At 51.1% G+C, this 18509-nt stretch overlaps 1 protein-coding gene across 1 annotated transcript in view; it reads left to right on the forward strand.

The window, feature by feature from the left end:
- The first annotated feature begins 1087 nt into the window (after nt 1–1087).
- The window catches only part of ABTB2 (ankyrin repeat and BTB domain containing 2), a 421711-nt gene continuing 404289 nt past the window's right edge, over nt 1088–18509 (forward strand). Inside the window, exon 1 of the mRNA XM_078684252.1 lies at nt 1088–2655. Within this exon, the coding sequence (XP_078540378.1) occupies nt 1611–2655 (1045 nt within the window). The 5' untranslated portion in view covers nt 1088–1610. The remainder of the gene's footprint in view (nt 2656–18509) is intronic.

Consider the following 18509-nt stretch of genomic DNA (forward strand, 5'->3'; position numbering starts at 1 on the left):
GCACAAGGTTGATACTAAAATTTACATATTATCTTATAAGCGCATTGCTTTATCTTCTGTTGGTGTTTACAGCATTGAAACCAGGAATGCATTCAAGCATGAGTGCTTTTTAATCGCTTAAATAAATGTGGAAGTATACTAATTTCAGCTTAATTTTTCCATGAAACCCAAAATAAATATGAATAAATACAGATAAAATTTGCAAAAAATAAATATGGATAAATACAGACGGAAATATAAAAAAAAAAATACCATAAAACCGGGAGCCCTAATTATGAACAATTTTGGACGTCCACAACCAATATAAGCTATGAGCGTATTAGTATATTCTTAAAATTATATTGTTTATGAATATAACTACTGTAGTTCTGTTTTTACTCAATATGTAACACGTGTGACTGCTGCACTTCGCAACACCCTAACAACTACCTCAGAGCTGGATATCATTCCCATATCCTACTGTCTACTGCATACGTCTTGTACATAATGTTACCATCTATTTGTATTTTCTCCATGTAATTGTATTTACTACATATGCAACTCGTATAACTGCTTCTTTGCCACTCTGTAAAGTGCTTTGATACCTTTGGGGCTAGTTTACGCTATATAAAACTCGGTAAATAATTGAACACTGATGTGAGGGCTGCAGCTCAATGTGTTCCATCTCAGCAGGGGGCTCGGGCACCCAGGATAAGCGCCCTTGGGCACACGGAGAGCTGGAAGTGGAGGAGCCGGGATTGGCCCTCAGGGAGAGTTAAACAATCAGGGAAGCTCCATTAAGATCAAAGAGACGTTGGCAGCTCCGAGAAGGCACAGCTGGAGGAAAGTGCGCCTCCTCCCTGGCTGGGAACGGGTTAAAGAGCCATCCGTGCCAGAGCTGGAAAGTAAACGGCCGCGCGCCCTGAGAGCCATGTGTGCGCGCCTCGTTTACAAGCGCACCGCCCGGGTATGATCTCATTGGCCGAGCCCACCTCATTTGTAGCTTCCCATAGGCCCCGGCCTGGGCTCATTTGCATATGGGATTTGCACACTGAGCCAAACTCTGGGTGGGAGAAGTTTCCCAGCTCCGGAGCTGCATAGTGGATTGTCTGGGAGCGGATGGGGGAGCGATGCTGGGCTCTGCACAGCTGCATGGAGGGACTTCGGCTGGACTGGACAGGGAGGTAAACTCGGCTCTGGACAGACTTGTTGCAGGAACAGGGAGCGGATTGCTGTTCGGTTTCTGTGGAGCTTGAAGGGGATGCTTTTGGCCCGGATGGGGTGACTAACTACTCCCCTTCTTCGTATGGTTGTTACGACCCTTGTTTTCGCTTGTGTTTTGGGCTGGCAAACTGCAAAAGAGCAGAGAGGTGCATTACTCTGGAATAATGCCCTCTCCGCCCGACTAGAACCCTCATAGCCTGGAGCCCTAGTTAACCAATCATGCAACGCGCTGCAGCCCCAGTTGCAACTTTGCTGGCCTGCCCCATTGATGCTTTTCTGTGAGTCAGGGTTGAGTGTGAAAAGTGGGGGTGCTGGATTGCCCAATGTCTTCTGCTCTGTACCTTACCTTTGGACTCTGGAGAAGCCACTCCTGAGTGGTAGGTCTAGAGTGCCCGTGAAGGAATTGAATGGCCTTTTTTGAGCCCCAGAAGAGGAGCCCAGCCGTGTCCTCCCCCATGGCCGGGATGTATAGCTCTGCTTTGAAGACGCTGGAGGATCTGACCCTGGACTCGGGGTATGGGGCGGAAGATTCCTGCAGGTCGCTCAGCCTGTCATCGTCCAAGTCCAACTCCCAGGCCTTGGCCTCCTCCCAGCACAGGGGTGCCTGGTGGTGCTACTCTGGATCCATGAACAGTCGGAACAACAGTTGGGATACGGTCAACGTCGCAGTCCTGCCTGAAGATCCAGAGGCCTCCGACCTCTTCTCCAGGTGCTCAAAACTTCCAGACCTCGAGGAGTTCCCCTGGACCGATGAAGAGATTGGGAAACTCTTGAGGAAAGGGGAGGTCAGTGGAAGGACCTTCATGAAGGAGGTCAATGGAATGAACTTCTCCCTGGAGGACCAAGACAATACTTCCTCCTTTGAGCACCAAGTCCCGATCTTCTCCGAGGAGGCCACAGGCAAGGCCTTCTCCCAAGACGTCAACGGTAAGATCTTCTCCCAAGAAGCGGTCAGAAGGTTGTCGGCCTTGCTCAAGAGAGCGTTGATCCGCATTGCTCGGGAGGCCCAGCGCCTGAGCGTCATGCACGCCAAGTGCACTCGGTTTGAGATCCAGAGCGCCATCAAACTGATACTGAGTTGGGCCCTGGCTGAGAGTTGCGTTCTGGCATCAGTACGCGCACTCTCACTCTATAGCATGAGCGCTGGTGAGGGTCTGAGGAAGGGCAAGTCGACTCGTTGTGGTCTGAGCCTGTCAGTTGGGCGGTTCTTTCGTTGGATGGTGGACACCCGGATCTCGGTGCGCATCCACGAGTATGCGGCCATCTCATTGAGCGCCTGCATGGAGAACCTGGTGGAAGAGGTCAGGAGCCGGGTGCTTCTGAGTCAGGGTCTTGACGGGGCAGGTGGAGAGATCTCCATGGACTTCCTTGAGTTGGTGATCAACAACGACGCAGAGCTCTGGGGAGTGTTGCAACCTTACGAACACCTGATATGTGGGAAGAACGCCAACGGTAAGTCCCAGATCATGTTATAGCAAACTTCAGCAGTGAGTGTGCTAGTGATGCTTGAATTGCACTACCATGCCCAAATCTGGATCCCTCCCATCAAAAGTGAGAATTTGAGGTCAGGTGAGAACTGTACATTTGCATCAATCTGTTTATTTCATGCCTTTTTTTATTGCATTTAACGATACATGGTCTCAAACTGTGTCCCTGCTTACTACTGTTGTTTCACTATGTCCGCTCCAGCCGCTCACGTTCTTTTACTCTTTTTGACCTCACCCCCTATGCTTGGAGGCTGTGCCTTATGTTTGTTCTTCTCTTCTGGAAACCTCTCTGATATTACTCCTGACCTCTACCCGTCCTATGGTGTCCATTGCAGATACCTGTGCTTGACCCTGTGGTAACAGGCTTGAAACCTGGGGTTTCAACGCAGCCTTTCATCCTTCCGAGGTTGATAATATGAGTACTATTGAGTTAGGTAACAACAGGTGGTCAGTAGTGCCAAGTGACTCTCATGAGGTGAGCAAGCACCTACAAATATGCCTTATGATTTATCCCCCGACTGTAAACTCTTCCCTGGCCGTTATTTTCCACTAAAACATCCCTTCTTTTCTACTTGTGTACTCCATCTAGGAATGAGATTTTTTTCTTGGAAAAGAAATGCCCAACCCTGGTACTGGTTTAATCAGCCTTAAGGTTGAAATGCTAAGTCTATAGAACCAAGCAACCTACAATGTATAGGCAGATTTATACAGCGGGTGTTTTAACCTAGTGTTTGTGAGTTTTGTTTATCAACAAATATCCCCCCTGGGTCCCTCAGCACTCTGATAAATTGTTTTTCCCCTCACTCTGTAATTTTCTCTTTTGCATCGATGTTGTAAATTAGGTTTTCAGCTCTACAAATGGTTGTGCACGTTCTTCTTGTTATGGTAGTTGTAGCCTCTGATGACACCGCGAGGATCACCGTGTTATAGTAAATCTCTTATCCCTGGTGTAACACTTGCGCCTGCATTTACGCTGAAAGGGGATGGGCTCACATATCCGCTTCCAAAGCAAATCAATATTATGGTGCGGGTAATCAGTGGCTGAATCTCGGAGTTGGAGGGGGTGTGTCCATATTAATATACAGCAGATTATTATCACTCTGCTCTAAATATGTTTACTTCACGGGATCTCTGCAGACGAGTTTTTTTATTTTTACCCAAGAATCTCGGATACAAGAAAAAGCTGCGAGTATGCAAATTCTGATTGGAAACGCCCATTTGTATATTCTGGGATTCCAAACAGAGGGTCAGACGGTTTGAAAAGGCTACTTTAAAGTGTTTGGCGGTCTCCGACGTCCATTCGCGTAGTGCGCGGGGGGGGGGGGGGGGGGGGGGGGGGGGACAGACATTTCCTAATCTAGGGGATGGACTAAAGAGGGCTAGGACTACATGACCCTATCTTCTTTTCCCCTACGCGTAACTAGAGTGCAGGCTCCCGTTTTAGAAATGTAGAAATGACCTGTAGAGACTTTTAACCCCCTCACCTCCCACACACACACACACACACACACACCGTCCAATCATGACTCCGACCCCCTCCTCCCCCTTCTCCACCCCATCCCCCACTATCTCTCACGGGATAGCGCAGTCCTGTTCGTAACTGAGTTATTGAGTCCTGGGGAGATGAAAGTGTTTAGCAACAAATATCCCCCCTGGGTCCCGGGGAAGCGGAGAAACCGAGATTAGTAATGTTTTAACTCAAGATCGGCGGTCCAGTGCCTAGATCTCATCTCCTCCCTGTGCCCCGCTCCGGTGGCTCGTGCCTGAGTAAAGCGCGTGCCTGCATTCAGTTGTCCGTCATACATGTCACTCAAAGCAACATATTGTTATAAGCGCTTAGCGACCCCGTCATGGCACTGAAACTATGCATGCATGTTGCAATGTAATACAACACATCGATGGGTTATTTTACGCACACGTATTTACTGCGCAGCAGTTTTCATTGTTAAAACGCCTGCGATGCAAACCCTTCTATGCGCTATACCAATAGTTGTAAAGAGAGGTATAGGATAAACCCAGGCATGCTATTTATGAATTCTTTTTAAAAACTGTATAAACAGTACGTGCATATATAGTTTACTTTCCAAATCATCATTGCCTTGCTTACAATATTATTTCCCCATCAGCTATAGGTCACATTTTAGTAAGATAGGTTAGCTCAGTGGTTTAATGCACATGTTGCAGAGCGTTGCGTATACACTGGAGGACAAAGGATGAAAACGGGTGTCTCCCAGAGTGGACCGTTATCCCAATTTAAAGCAGCGCGACGCACACTGGGGAGAGAATTGTGAAATATTGCTATCCATTTGAACTCGGCGATCACGAGTACTCGGCCTTGCAGCTCCTCCTGGGGTTGGGAGGGGTTGGCTGTGTGCATCATTTGGAGAAAGTCTTCTGTTCCTGGAACGAACACCGGATGTACTCGAGCTCTCAACGCATGCCAGTTGCACCGGCGCCAGCCCCCCTCCTCCACTAATCACGGCGGTGATTGTGGGGCGTCCTCTGAGGCCTTTCTCTGGCCGGCCGAGTCACATTCAGAGAATCGCCGATGTCTGTCTATAGGTGGCAACTTTCAGAACATCTGCTCGGATCATCCTAGCTGATACTGCACGCTTTCATTGCGCCTCCGTACACACATAGCGCCTAAATTGCTTGTTTGGTCAGTCTGTGCATGCATATGTGTGTGTATATTTTCAGCTGCGTATTTTAGCAGATAGGCCCGTCCCACCACGTTGCCTTACTTGACAAGCCCTTGCATGTAAACGACAGCTGATTAGAAAGACAGATAAGGCTGGCTCCGTAAACAGAGCTCCCCTCGAATGTGTGCGCGCTTTGAAAGGTGTTGACAGGCTCAGGGGGGTGAAAGGCTGGGAGGGGAGTGGATAGAATTCAAGCAAATGAGCTGGTGATCGGCTCAGCTCACCGCAGCAGGGACATCAACCGACCGATCTAATGTACCGAGATTCACCCATGTCCTCCCGGGACCGGATGCCCGCGCCCGCAGTCTGTCCTGGAAAGGATGAACGGGTCCCGTATCTCGGAAGGGTAACAACTTTTGGGAAGAGTGTTAGTGGGCAGGCCGCTGACCCTCTCGTAACTGTGCTGTGTATGTGCCTGGAGACCCCTGCCCGAAGCGCTGTAAACACGGTTATTGCATGTCATCCATCCGCCCATATCGCGTCCCTCCCGGCCCGTCCTGCCGGCTTGTGCGGCCTCTGCTCCGGCTCCGGCAGTGTCTGGGGCTGCTCTCGCTCTGACACAGCTTCGATCTGTTTCGACTCCATTAGCGCATTGAAGGCTCCGTATACAGCACCATAGCCCCGCCCCCACTGCATATTGTTTGGGTTTATAAAGTAGTATTACTTTGTTTCAACGCACTTGGAGGGGTAGAGACGTTTTAATGCATGGGATGGGCAAAGTGGGCTATGGCCCTGGGCCCCAGCCTTTCATTGGGCCCCCTGATAGAGCCAGCTCTGTTCTGCATAGATTATTGCCCTGATGACCTTGAATAATTTTAAACAGATTATTTTAAATACTGTTTTCCTTAAATGTGTTTTTAATGTGTGTGATTTGTGAGAATACATTACTGATATTTTGTAATAAAATGTGTTTGTTTCATGCAACATCCATCAAAAATGTTTCTTTTAAATCAAAACAGGACCTCATATATGAGAAATGGGAGGGGGGTCACAGAGATTCTTTGCACCAATATTAGTGAGCTGGTGCCTCGTTACAATATTGAAAACACGTGTCACTTTTATTTAATATTAGAGATAAATACATTTAAAATGTGCACCATTGTGTCTGAGCACTATCAGTGACCTGGCCACAGAGGCCCTGAAATGGATGAAATTGGATCATAATTTCAAAGCTATTCTGAACAGGGGCCCCAAAAATACAATTGGCCCAGGGCCCCCCAAATTCTTAAGATGTCTCTGGGAGGGGGGTGTGTGTGTGTGTAGGGGGAGAGGGGGGGGGGGGTCTGCGTACAGAATTCATGTTAAAATCTGGGTTCCTCGGGGTGGGGGGCCCTGGAAGGTGGGACAATGAAAGTATTGGCGGCGAGGAGGTGTGACAACATCGCTATTGGGAGTTTAGAAAGTGTTTGTTATGTTATGTTAAGGGCCTATTTTTTGAGCGCACGGCTGCCCAAGAGGGCGTCCCGGCGCTTTTGCAAAGAGGCCTGAGATCTACAGACACATAGAGGAGCAGCACAGTTGTCAAAAGAATTACGCAGAAAAGAGGAGAGTCTTCAACTCTTTCCTAAACGCCAGGAGGTTCGTAGCTTTGCGTAGAGGGAGAGGGAGCTCATTCCAACATCGGGCTGCCACAAATTGAAAGGCTCGTTCTCCCATCCGAGCACGCTTAGCCGGAGGCACCTTTCTGAGCACGTCGTAAGCTGATGTCCGTCGCGGTCGGGGTCCTTGTCCGACCCTGGTGGTCCCAGATTAGCCCCCGAGGGCAGGTGCTCGCCACTAGGCACATATTTACAGCTGGCGGCTGAGCTCACAGGCCCAGCAGGGCCAGAGGAAACAGTGGGCGTGAGAAGTCCACCTGCATCGGGGGCGCGTATCACTAGTGCAGGCCGGGGTCACCGCGTGCAAGTGCCCCCAGTGAATTGTGAGGCAGCTGGGCCCGGGGCATGCCCCACCCCAACGCACGGTGAGGTCACAGAGTAGAGGTCTCGCTGTGACATGTGAGGAACCTGAGGGCAGAGTCCTCCAGTGCACTGAGGTCTGAGGTCAGGTCTCTCCAGTGCACTGAGGCAACCGAGGGCAGGTCTCTCCAGTGCACTGAGGTCTGAGGGCAGAGCCCTCCAGTACTGGGTGAGGTCATAGAGTGGGGGCCTGTCCAGTGACCTGTGAGGTAACTGTGGGCAGCCCCTCCAGTGCATGATCAGGTCACAGAGTGGAGGTCTGTCAAGTGGACTCTGAGGCAACTGAGGGCAAGTCCGTCCAATGCACTGAGGCAACTGAGGGTAGGTGCCTCCAGTGTACTGAGGCAACTGAGGGCAGGTCCCTCCAGTGCACTGAGGCAACTGAGGGCAGGTCCCTCCAGTGCACTGACACAACTGAGGGTAGGTGCCTCCAGTGCACTGAGGGCAGGTCCCTCCAGTGCACTGAGGCAACTGAGGGCAGGTCCCTCCAGTGCACTGAGGCAACTGAGGGCAGGTCCCTCCAGTGCACTGACACAACTGAGGGTAGGTGCCTCCAGTGCACTGAGGCAACTGAAGGCAGGTCCCTCCAGTGCACTGAGGCAACTGAAGGCAGGTCCCTCCAGTGCACTGAGGCAACTGAAGGCAGGTCCCTCCAGTGCACTGAGGCAACTGAGGGCAGGTCCCTCCAGTCCACGGAGGCAACTGAGGGTAGGTGCCTCCAGTGCACTGAGGCAACTGAAGGCAGGTCCCTCCAGTGTACTGAGGCAACTGAGGGCAGGTCCCTCCAGTGCACTGAGACAACTGAGGGCAGGTCCCTCCAGTGCACTGAGACAACTGAGGGCAGGTCCCTCCAGTGCACTGAGACAACTGAGGGCAGGTCCCTCCAGTGCACTGAGGCAACTGAGGGCAGGTCCCTCCAGTGCACTGAGGCAACTGTGGGCAGCCCCTCCAGTGCATGATCAGGTCACAGAGTGGAGGTCTGTCAAGTGGACTCTGAGGCAACTGAGGGCAAGTCCGTCCAATGCACTGAGGCAACTGAGGGTAGGTGCCTCCAGTGTACTGAGGCAACTGAGGGCAGGTCCCTCCAGTGCACTGAGGCAACTGAGGGCAGGTCCCTCCAGTGCACTGACACAACTGAGGGTAGGTGCCTCCAGTGCACTGAGGCAACTGAAGGCAGGTCCCTCCAGTGCACTGAGGCAACTGAAGGCAGGTCCCTCCAGTGCACTGAGGCAACTGAGGGCAGGTCCCTCCAGTGCACGGAGGCAACTGAGGGTAGGTGCCTCCAGTGCACTGAGGCAACTGAAGGCAGGTCCCTCCAGTGTACTGAGGCAACTGAGGGCAGGTCCCTCCAGTGCACTGAGATAACTGAGGGCAGGTCCCTCCAGTGCACTGAGGCAACTGAAGGCAGGTCCCTCCAGTGTACTGAGGCAACTGAGGGTAGGTGCCTCCAGTGTACTGAGGCACCTGAGGGCAGGTCCCTCCAGTGCACTGAGACAACTGAGGGCAGGTCCCTCCAGTGCACTGAGACAACTGAGGGCAGGTCCCTCCAGTGCACTGAGACAACTGAGGGCAGGTCCCTCCAGTGCACTGAGGCAACTGAAGGCAGGTCCCTCCAGTGCACTGAGGCAACTGAGGGCAGGTCCCTCCAGTGTACTGAGGCAACTGAGGGTAGGTGCCTCCAGTGCACTGAGGCAACTGAGGGCAGGTCACTCCAGTGCACTGAGATAACTGAGGGCAGGTCCCTCCAGTGCACTGAGATAACTGAGGGCAGTTCCGTCCAATGCACTGAGGTAACTGAGGGTAGGTGCCTCCAGTGCACTGAGGCAACTGAAGGCAGGTCCCTCCAGTGCACTGAGGCAACTGAGGGCAGGTCCCTCCAGTGCACTGAGGCAACCGAGGGCAGGTCCCTACAGTGCACTGAGATAACTGAGGGCAGGTCCCTCCAGTGCACTGAGGCAACTGAAGGCAGGTCCCTCCAGTGTACTGAGGCAACTGAGGGTAGGTGCCTCCAGTGTACTGAGGCAACTGAGGGCAGGTCCCTCCAGTGCACTGAGACAACTGAGGGCAGGTCCCTCCAGTGCACTGAGGCAACTGAGGGCAGGTCCCTCCAGTGCACTGAGGCAACTGAGGGTAGGTGCCTCCAGTGCACTGAGGCAACTGAAGGCAGGTCCCTCCAGTGCACTGAGGTAACTGAGGGCAGGTCCCTCCAGTGCACTGAGGCAACTGAGGGTAGGTGCCTCCAGTGCACTGAGGCAACTGAAGGCAGGTCCCTCCGGTGTACTGAGGCAACTGAGGGCAGGTCCCTCCAGTGCACTGAGGCAACTGAGGGTAGGTGCCTCCAGTGCACTGAGGCAACTGAAGGCAGGTCCCTCCAGTGCAGAGGCAACTGTGGGCAGGTCCCTCCAGTGCACTGAGATAACTGAGGGCAGGTCCCTCCAGTGCACGGAGGCAACTGAAGGCAGGTACCTCCAGTGTACTGAGGTCTGAGGTCAGGTCCCTCCAGTGCACTGAGGCAACTGAGGGCAGGTCCCTCCAGTGCACTGAGGCAACTGAGGGTAGAGCTCTCCAGTACTGGATGAGGTCATAGAGTGGAGGTCTGTCCCGCGACCTGTACAGGTCACTCTAGCTGCCTGCAGCCGCACAGTGCAGGTTACTCTAGCTGCCTGCAGCCGCACAGTGCAGGTTACTCTAGCTGCCTGCAGCCGCAGTGCAGGTCACTCTAGCTGCCTGCAGCCGCACAGTGCAGGTTACTCTAGCTGCCTGCAGCCGCACAGTGCAGGTTACTCTAGCTGCCTGCAGCCGCAGTGCAGGTCACTCTAGCTGCCTGCAGCCGCACAGTGCAGGTCACTCTAGCTGCCTGCAGCCGCACAGTGCAGGTCACTCTAGCTGCCTGCAGCTGCAGTGCAGGTCACTCTAGCTGCCTGCAGCCGCACAGTGCAGGTTACTCTAGCAGACTACAGCCGCACAGTGCAGGTTACTCTAGCAGACTGCAGCCGCAGTGCAGGTCACTCTAGCAGCCTGCAGCTGCACAGTGCAGGTTACTGTAGCAGGCTGCAGCCGCACAAAGCAGGTCACTCCAGCAGAATGGAGCCGCACAGTGCAGGTTACTGTAGCAGGCTGCAGCCGCACAAAGCAGGTCACTCCAGCAGACTTGAGCCGCACAGTGCAGGTTACTGTAGCAGGCTGCAGCCGCACAAAGCAGGTCACTCCAGCAGACTGGAGACGCACAGTGCAGGTTACTGTAGCAGGCTGCAGCCGCACAAAGCAGGTCACTCCAGCAGACTGGAGCCGCACAGTGCAGGTTACTGTAGCAGGCTGCAGCCGCACAAAGCAGGTCACTCCAGCAGACTGGAGCCGCACAAGTACATGTTACTCTTGCAGACTGCAGACGCACAGTGCAGGTCCCTCTAACAGACTGCAGCCGCAGTGCAGGTCACTCTAGCAGAGTACAGCCGCAGTGCAGGTCACTCTAGCAGACTACAGCTGCAGTGCAGGTCACTCTAGCAGCCTGCAGCTGCACAGTGCAGGTTACTGTAGCAGGCTGCAGCCGCACAAAGCAGGTCACTCTAGCAGACTGCAGCCGCAGTGCAGGTCACTCTAGCAGAGTACAGCCGCAGTGCAGGTCACTCTATCAGACTGCAGCCGCAGTGCAGGTCACTCTAGCAGACTACAGCTGCAGTGCAGGTCACTCTAGCAGCCTGAAGCCGCACAGTGCAGGTTACTCTATTGTCTGCAGCCGCACAGTGCAAGTCACTCTAGCTGCCTGCAGCCGCACAGTGCAGGTCACTCTAGCTGCCTGCAGCTGCAGTGCAGGTCACTCTAGCTGCCTGCAGCCGCACAGTGCAGGTTACTCTAGCTGCCTGCAGCCGCACAGTGCAGGTCACTCTAGCTGCCTGCAGCTGCAGTGCAGGTCACTCTAGCTGCCTGCAGCCGCACAGTGTAGGTTACTCTAGCAGACTACAGCCGCAGTGCAGGTCACTCTAGCAGCCTGCAGCTGCACAGTGCAGGTTACTGTAGCAGGCTGCAGCCGCACAAAGCAGGTCACTCCAGCAGACTGGAGCCGCACAGTGCAGGTTACTGTAGCAGGCTGCAGCCGCACAAAGCAGGTCACTCCAGCAGACTGGAGCCGCACAGTGCAGGTTACTGTAGCAGCCTGCAGCCGCACAAAGCAGGTCACTCCAGCAGACTGGAGCCGCACAGTGCAGGTTACTGTAGCAGGCTGCAGCCGCACAAAGCAGGTCACTCTAGCAGACTGCAGCCGCAGTGCAGGTCACTCTAGCAGAGTACAGCTGCAGTGCAGGTCACTCTAGCAGCCTGCAGCCGCACAGTGCAGGTTCCTTCATCTGTAGCAGGCTAAGGCCACATAGTGCAGGCTGAGGCCACATAGTGCAGGCTGAGGCCACATAGTGCAGGCTGAGGCCACATAGTGCAGGCTGAGGCCACATAGTGCAGGCTGAGGCCACATAGGGCAGGCTGAGGCCACATAGGGCAGGCTGAGGCCACATAGTGCAGACTCCTCTGTAGCAGCCAGAGGTCATGTAGTGCAGACCGTCTACAGCAGCCTTAGGTCTCATAGTACAGCAGCCTGAGGTCTCATAGTGTGGGAGAGGTGTGGCGCCGCGGCCAGGGCGACTGACTCTGGAATCTGGGGATCAGGGTTCGATCCCCGGCTCCGGCAGCAGGTTAGTCCAGCACCATGTGACTCTGGGCAATAGCTCGCTTAATCTTCCCGATGGCCCCCAGCGCCTAGAGACCCTTACGGGTGATTGTGCGCTTTACAAATGTGGATTATTATTATTATTATTATTATAGTGCAGTTTCCGCCTACAGCCGCCAGAGGTCTCATAGTGCCGGGCTCACCATGGTGTAATGAGGCCACACAGTACAGGCTACAGCTGCAGGACGATTGACACTCCATTTAGAATGCCAGTTTACAGAAGTTGTGCCATTATTTTCTGTACTCACCTTCCCTCGGTTCCATTATTAGGTCGAGGCTAGCGCCTCACGCATGCGCTGCTCTAGGAGAGGGCCTCTTGGAAACACTCCAGACATTCAGAAAGCTTTCTGAAAACACGTGCGTGTGGTTGTCACATTCTATTGGCCTTTATGTGTGGCTGTCAAAAATGAAAGTACTCAATTGGCCAAAGGTTGGGTGCATGTCCCACCTTTTCTGAAAATGGTCTTTCCCACGGCCTACAGCTGTCGGGAGCGAGAAGCGGCGCGCAGGGTGCCATCTGTTGTGGATCCGGTTTCTAATTAGTGCGGTTGCTTTCCCTTTCACCTCTGCACAGCCGTGCTTGTTTACATGTGCCTTCCTGCACTATATGTACTCACAACGGGTCCCGAACAGGAATAATGATTCTCTTAACCCACATACACATGGCGATTAGTATACCTTTATTTCACTTTTCCCTTAGGTTAGTCTCCTTTCTATGGGAGTGAAAGCATGGTATTTAAAGCACACAAGAATGGCGACTAAGTAGAACGCCGACGGAGTTACTTTAGGTGGCTTCAACAATTGTTCTTGTGAGCTATATTTTTTCAGGCAGTTTTTATCTTTTTATTGACCATTCCTAAGAGACTATTTGATCTTGTTGGTTTCACCAATTCACACCGCCATAGGCATATTGATTTGTGTGGACCCTAATCATTTGCAATACATGTGGCCCCAACAGGAAAACACACATTTCATATTCCCCGCTCCCTTCTGGGGATTAAAGTAAAGTCCACATTTGTAAAACGCACAATCACCCGTAAGGGTCTCTAGGCGCTGGGGGCCGTCGGGAAGATTAAGCGAGCTATTGCCCAGAGTCACATGGTGCTGGGCTAACCTGCCGCCGGAGCCGGGGATCGAACCGTGGTCCCTAGATTCCAGCGTCAGTCGCCCTGGCCGCGGCGCCACACCTCTTCCTCATTTATTCATTACTTCACGGTGGTCACAACTTCATTTGACTTTCTTCCACTGGGATACACAATTCAGACATTCCCTCACATGGCACAGTTTTCAGTGAGCTTGTATTCTTTCATAAAAGCACAACTAACAGAAACACGGAGGTGGTTTCCGACGCTTGCGCTGCAGTACTAAACTATTTCTTGAACCAGAACCAATTAGGCAAATGGATAGTTTTTGTATACTCGGGACGAGACAATTGCTTAGTAATTTCCATAGACTTTCTTGTAAAACATAGCTCCGATAGATGGAGGGCTCCTCCGATCCCCTGGGGTTGATGTTATTCTCGAAGGTAGACAAAATCAACGCCAGTGGGTGCTTTCGAATAGCCGGTGACGAGGCACGGGTCTGGTGCAGCGTGGGTGGCACTTGGGCTGCTCAGGGCTAAGCAATGCTCAGCAGCAGCACAGATGCAACTGGCGGCTCAATGCTTAGTATAACAGCTGATTGCTCTATGCCTGTGTTGAACTGGTACGGATAAATGAACATGTACAGACTATCTGTGTGTTCAAATGTAAAAATGGATAAATAATGCTATAGTGGAACGCACTGCATACTTTGGTCCTCTTTTCCTGGCTAATTCCAGTGGCTCTGATAACCCGCTGTCTTCCAGCTCTAAAGCGCGATTTGCCATCGTACACTATTGTAGCACTATAAAATACATAGTCTGAGTGCACTACTTGAGAGTTGCAAAGGGTATATATGTAATGTAACTGGGGCTCAGTAGATGTTGTAGAACCCAGGATAATTGCTGCATGGATAAAAACTTAAAAGGTTCTTAAGGCGAGACCTATTGGCTATGCCAATGCTTGTTTTCTCTGCGCTCATTCGACCTCAGAGACCCCCATCATCAGAAGCTCAGCCACCATCTCGCTGTTTCTGAGCCCTTCTCCTAGAGTTCTGTCTCATCATGATCCAGGCCCCTTTCATCTCACATACACAAGATCACACATGAAGCAAGAGGTGTGTGCACAGTACATGTGGGGACACACCACCCCTCCCACTACGGAAGTTCTGTTCTTAGCTTTCACATGTGGTTCACTTCATTTTGACACTTAGCCTCCTGGCAAAATAAAAAGCAAAGCTCTCTCTGATGACAAACAGCAAGGCAGAACCAGGGCTTCTCAAAGCAGTAGGAGCCCGAGTTGTTCTGAAAAGGGTTCCCTAAAACCCTGCATAAGAAATTAACCATGACTTATACTTTAAACTTTTCCTCCATTAGTTCTCCTTCTCTTCCAACTACTGCATCTCTCCTGAGTATACAGACTACTTTAGGTTGAATACCTGTCTGCCTTCCTCTCTCTCTCTTTTTCAAATTGTCCTTGCAACCTTACAATATATCTGTTCATTGTATCAACCATTTTCTTCTCACATAGGCCCCTCTATATCCTTATAGCCCTCCGTAGTGGGCTTTACCTGCTATTAAAGGCCCGCCCCAGCATTAAAGGTCTGAGCCGAAGGCGAGGGCCTTTAACAAAGGAGGGGGACTTTAATGACTATTAGAACATATCGCCCCTAGAGGACAGAATGTACAACATTTTAAAACAAATGCCTCGCGCAGCCCGAGGGGGTAGAAATCCCATCGGGCTCTGTGAGTCCTTTGTTAAACATTGGAATGTTGGAGCTCCAGCCTTCTACCAGCGATTAGTGCACGGAGCCCTCCACTGCCCTTTCCATGGAGCGCTCAACATTCCAATGTTCTAATAATGGTTAATGTACCACAAATAGACTGTAGCAAATGCATGTAATGGTATCGGTGAGAGCGCAAGATTAATCTTAATATCAACAAAACCATTGGGCTAACCACTAACATTGGGTTCCGGAGTGGCATGCCGCTTGCCGTAGAGTGCTACAACACCTCGTCAAAGGTAGTAAGCACTATATAAATTCAAATCCAGGTCAGTCCTGTAATGTGACTGTCTCTCTGCAGCACTCTAGAGACCCAGCTGAAAGTGAGCTGGGTAGGTGAGGGTGGGGAGGATGTGGGGGGGGCGGAGTCGGGGTGTTTGGCTTCCATCCCAGAGCTGTGTTTCCAGGTGGCAGCGCGCGCTGTAAGAGCATGTTATCGAAGGCCTAATGGGCTCCATCAGCAGCAGAATCCGGTGCCCTGTGGAGACTGGTGCTCTTAAAAGCTTTACCATGCACTACCCTAGTGCCCTCAGGAGCAGGTTCAGAGGAATGATGCTTTCAGGATGGACGCCTGGCAGGACCTCTCTGCCCGCCTGGCAGGACCTCTCTGCCTGCCTGGCAGAACCTCTCTGCCCTCCTCTTTGCCATCCTCTTAACCTGGGTTCCTGCGAGAATGTTCCGTGGGTTGAGTGCCTGCTGCAGAGATCTGTGTGTACCCTGAGCTTAGTCATGTTTTTTTTTTTCGCAGAGTTTTATAGCGCGAACTAGACCCGAACCGAAACAGGTATCAGAGCGCTTTACATATTTTCCAGTTACGTTACATGAGGACACACTTTCATTTTTAGGCACGGGGAGATTAAGTGATTTGCCCAGAATCACAGGAGGTTTTGGCGTCGTTACCGAGACTCGAACCCAGATCCCCAGGTCCGAGGTCGAGCGCCCTAGCTGTTAGGCCAACTCCTCTCCCTGGCCGTTAGGCTAGGGCACTCGAAACTTTTGAAACCTTTGAGACTGTATATTAAATGCTAACTTTGGCTTAACCAATCAGAGTGTAAGGAATGCCTACACTGTTATGTTTTTTATGCATTCAGACGCTATCCAGGGTCTACCCTCTGCAGTTAGCATGTTTTCTAGGTTCAATGGCAGAGATAAGATGACTAAGACAATATTATTTTTTGCGATATTATTTTGTAATTTTTTACCTTTTTAACACTGTCTGGTCATTGGTTGTACCTCATTACTAACAATTTGACACCCAAATATAGCAATTAGTTACAGAAAGGTGACCAGTCAACCTTTGCAAGGGGCCTTTCACTGCTCTGCTGTATGCGTCGCTGCCTTTCTACTAACTTTTGAACCGTCTGAGTTAGAAACATATACTTTTTTATACTATCTGCAAATTATGCAGCAGATGACGGGGCATGTGGCAGATGCAGCAAATCTACAATGCTGCTATTACGCAAAAATGGCTGTGGCCGCACAATCACATAATTCTAGGGGCCCTAGTGAAAAGTCGATTCACTGATAAACCTGTTCTTTACACCAATCTTTGGTACCCTCGGCTGGCAAAATATAGAAATGCCATATTATTGGGAATACTGGTAAAGGAATCCCTCACCCAGGTGCCACCACCGCACTCAGTATTTCCACACACCGGTTCTGCTACTCGCTGGCTGCCTCGAGGACACACCTAGGTGGAGTCAATGTCGCCTTTCAGAGCTGCGAGCATCCATCCTCGAAGCCTTGGGCTAGTGACTCTGAGGGTAGGCTAGACATCCCACACACTGAGGACTGACCAGGAACTGCACAGAGGGGAAACAACCTTTACAACGCCACTTTTACAACGCACTACCATTACAACGAAACTTTTACAACGCAACATCCATGACAACGCATGCGATTACAACGCAACCATTACAACGCATGACACTACAACGCACACCACTACAACGCATGTCATTACAACTCAGTCATTACAACGCATACCATTACAATGCATAACATTACCATCCAACACTTACCGTACTGTTGCACCCCCTGGAGTTAGAATAGTAATTTTTACCCCTACACTATCCAACACTTACCCTATTGTTGCACCCCCTGGAGTTAGAATAGTAATTTTTACCCCTACACTATTCAACACTTACCCTACTGTTGCACCCCCTGGTGTAAGAATAGTAATTTTTACCCCTACACTATCCAATACTTACCAAACATCCAATGTAATGTTATGCGTTGTAATGGTATGCGTTGTAAAGGTATTATGCGTTGTAATGGAATGCGTTGTAAATGTAGTTTTTAAAATTTCGTTGTAATGGCATGCGTTGTAATTGAATGCCTGCAGCCTGCCTGTGCCTGCAGATCTAGGTGTTCCACAAGGATCCTCCCTCTCCCCCACACTGTTCAACCTCGTCATGGAACCGCTCGCCACCTTGCTCCAAGCCTCTAATGTCCAATTCCATATGTACGCCGACGACACACAACTGTACCTAAAGCTTCAATCTCCGGAAGATATCAAACATCTGAATTCCACGCTTATTAACACTCAATCTTGGCTAGCCGATAATCACCTCAAACTAAATGCTCTGAAAACTGAGTTCCTTCTCATCTCACCCCCGGCGAAAATTTCCACCACCCAAACATGGCTCAACAACCTAACAGCACTCAATGTCCAACCCACCATCGTGGACTCAGCGAAATCCCTAGGCATCACACTGGACGCCAAGCTCAACATGCAGCAACACATCAGCAAAGCCACAAAAGCAGCTAATTTCCAAATCAACACACTAAGGAAAATCAAACCCTTCCTCCCGACTGAAGACTTCCAAACTGCTGTACAAGCGTTAGTCATCCCTCGAATCGACTACGGAATTGTGACCCTCAGCGGACTCCCGCTATCCACAACAGCTCCCTTAAGAGCCTCCCTGAACGCTGCCGCAAGACTCATTACTGGCTCAAGAAAACATTCGCATATTTCCCCAGATTTAAAGTCCCTAAAATGGCTGCCTTTTGAAGCCAGAATACAACTAAAAATTGCAGTTATGACACACGCGGCCGTGCACCACAATGCACCCAACTACCTCGCTCAAAAATTGTTCATATCAGGAGGTTCGAGGTCCAATAGAAGCTCAAAAAATCTACTCCTGAAACCCCGTAGATTCAGGAAAGAGAAAACCTACAAGCGCTCCTTCTCAGGAATGGCACCCAGGATCTGGAATGCGCTCCCGCCTGAAACTAGGCGGATCTCCTCCGCTGCACTCTTCAAGAAAGAGGTGAAAACCATCCTTCTGGCCAAGATCTCCTGAACCTTATAGGTGGTGGATCAGAGACTCTACATTGCCTTGTATCAATGCTCACCTTGTCCTTTGGCACTATACCTCTACTTGATGGTGACACTACTACACTACTTTCTGCCTACCGACCAATATATGAGACACATTGGGTCACTGATTCACCCTCCCGATGCCCTCACTCAGTGCGCTCTCTATACTAAAACACTGGTATAAGCCTGCCACACACCCAAGGTGTACCTGAACACCTCTGTAATGGGATCAATGACTTATGCCGTTATATTACCTGTTTA

The sequence above is a fragment of the Lissotriton helveticus genome, chromosome 3_2 (genome assembly GCF_964261635.1).
Source record: "Lissotriton helveticus chromosome 3_2, aLisHel1.1, whole genome shotgun sequence".
Lineage (NCBI taxonomy): Eukaryota > Metazoa > Chordata > Amphibia > Caudata > Salamandridae > Lissotriton > Lissotriton helveticus.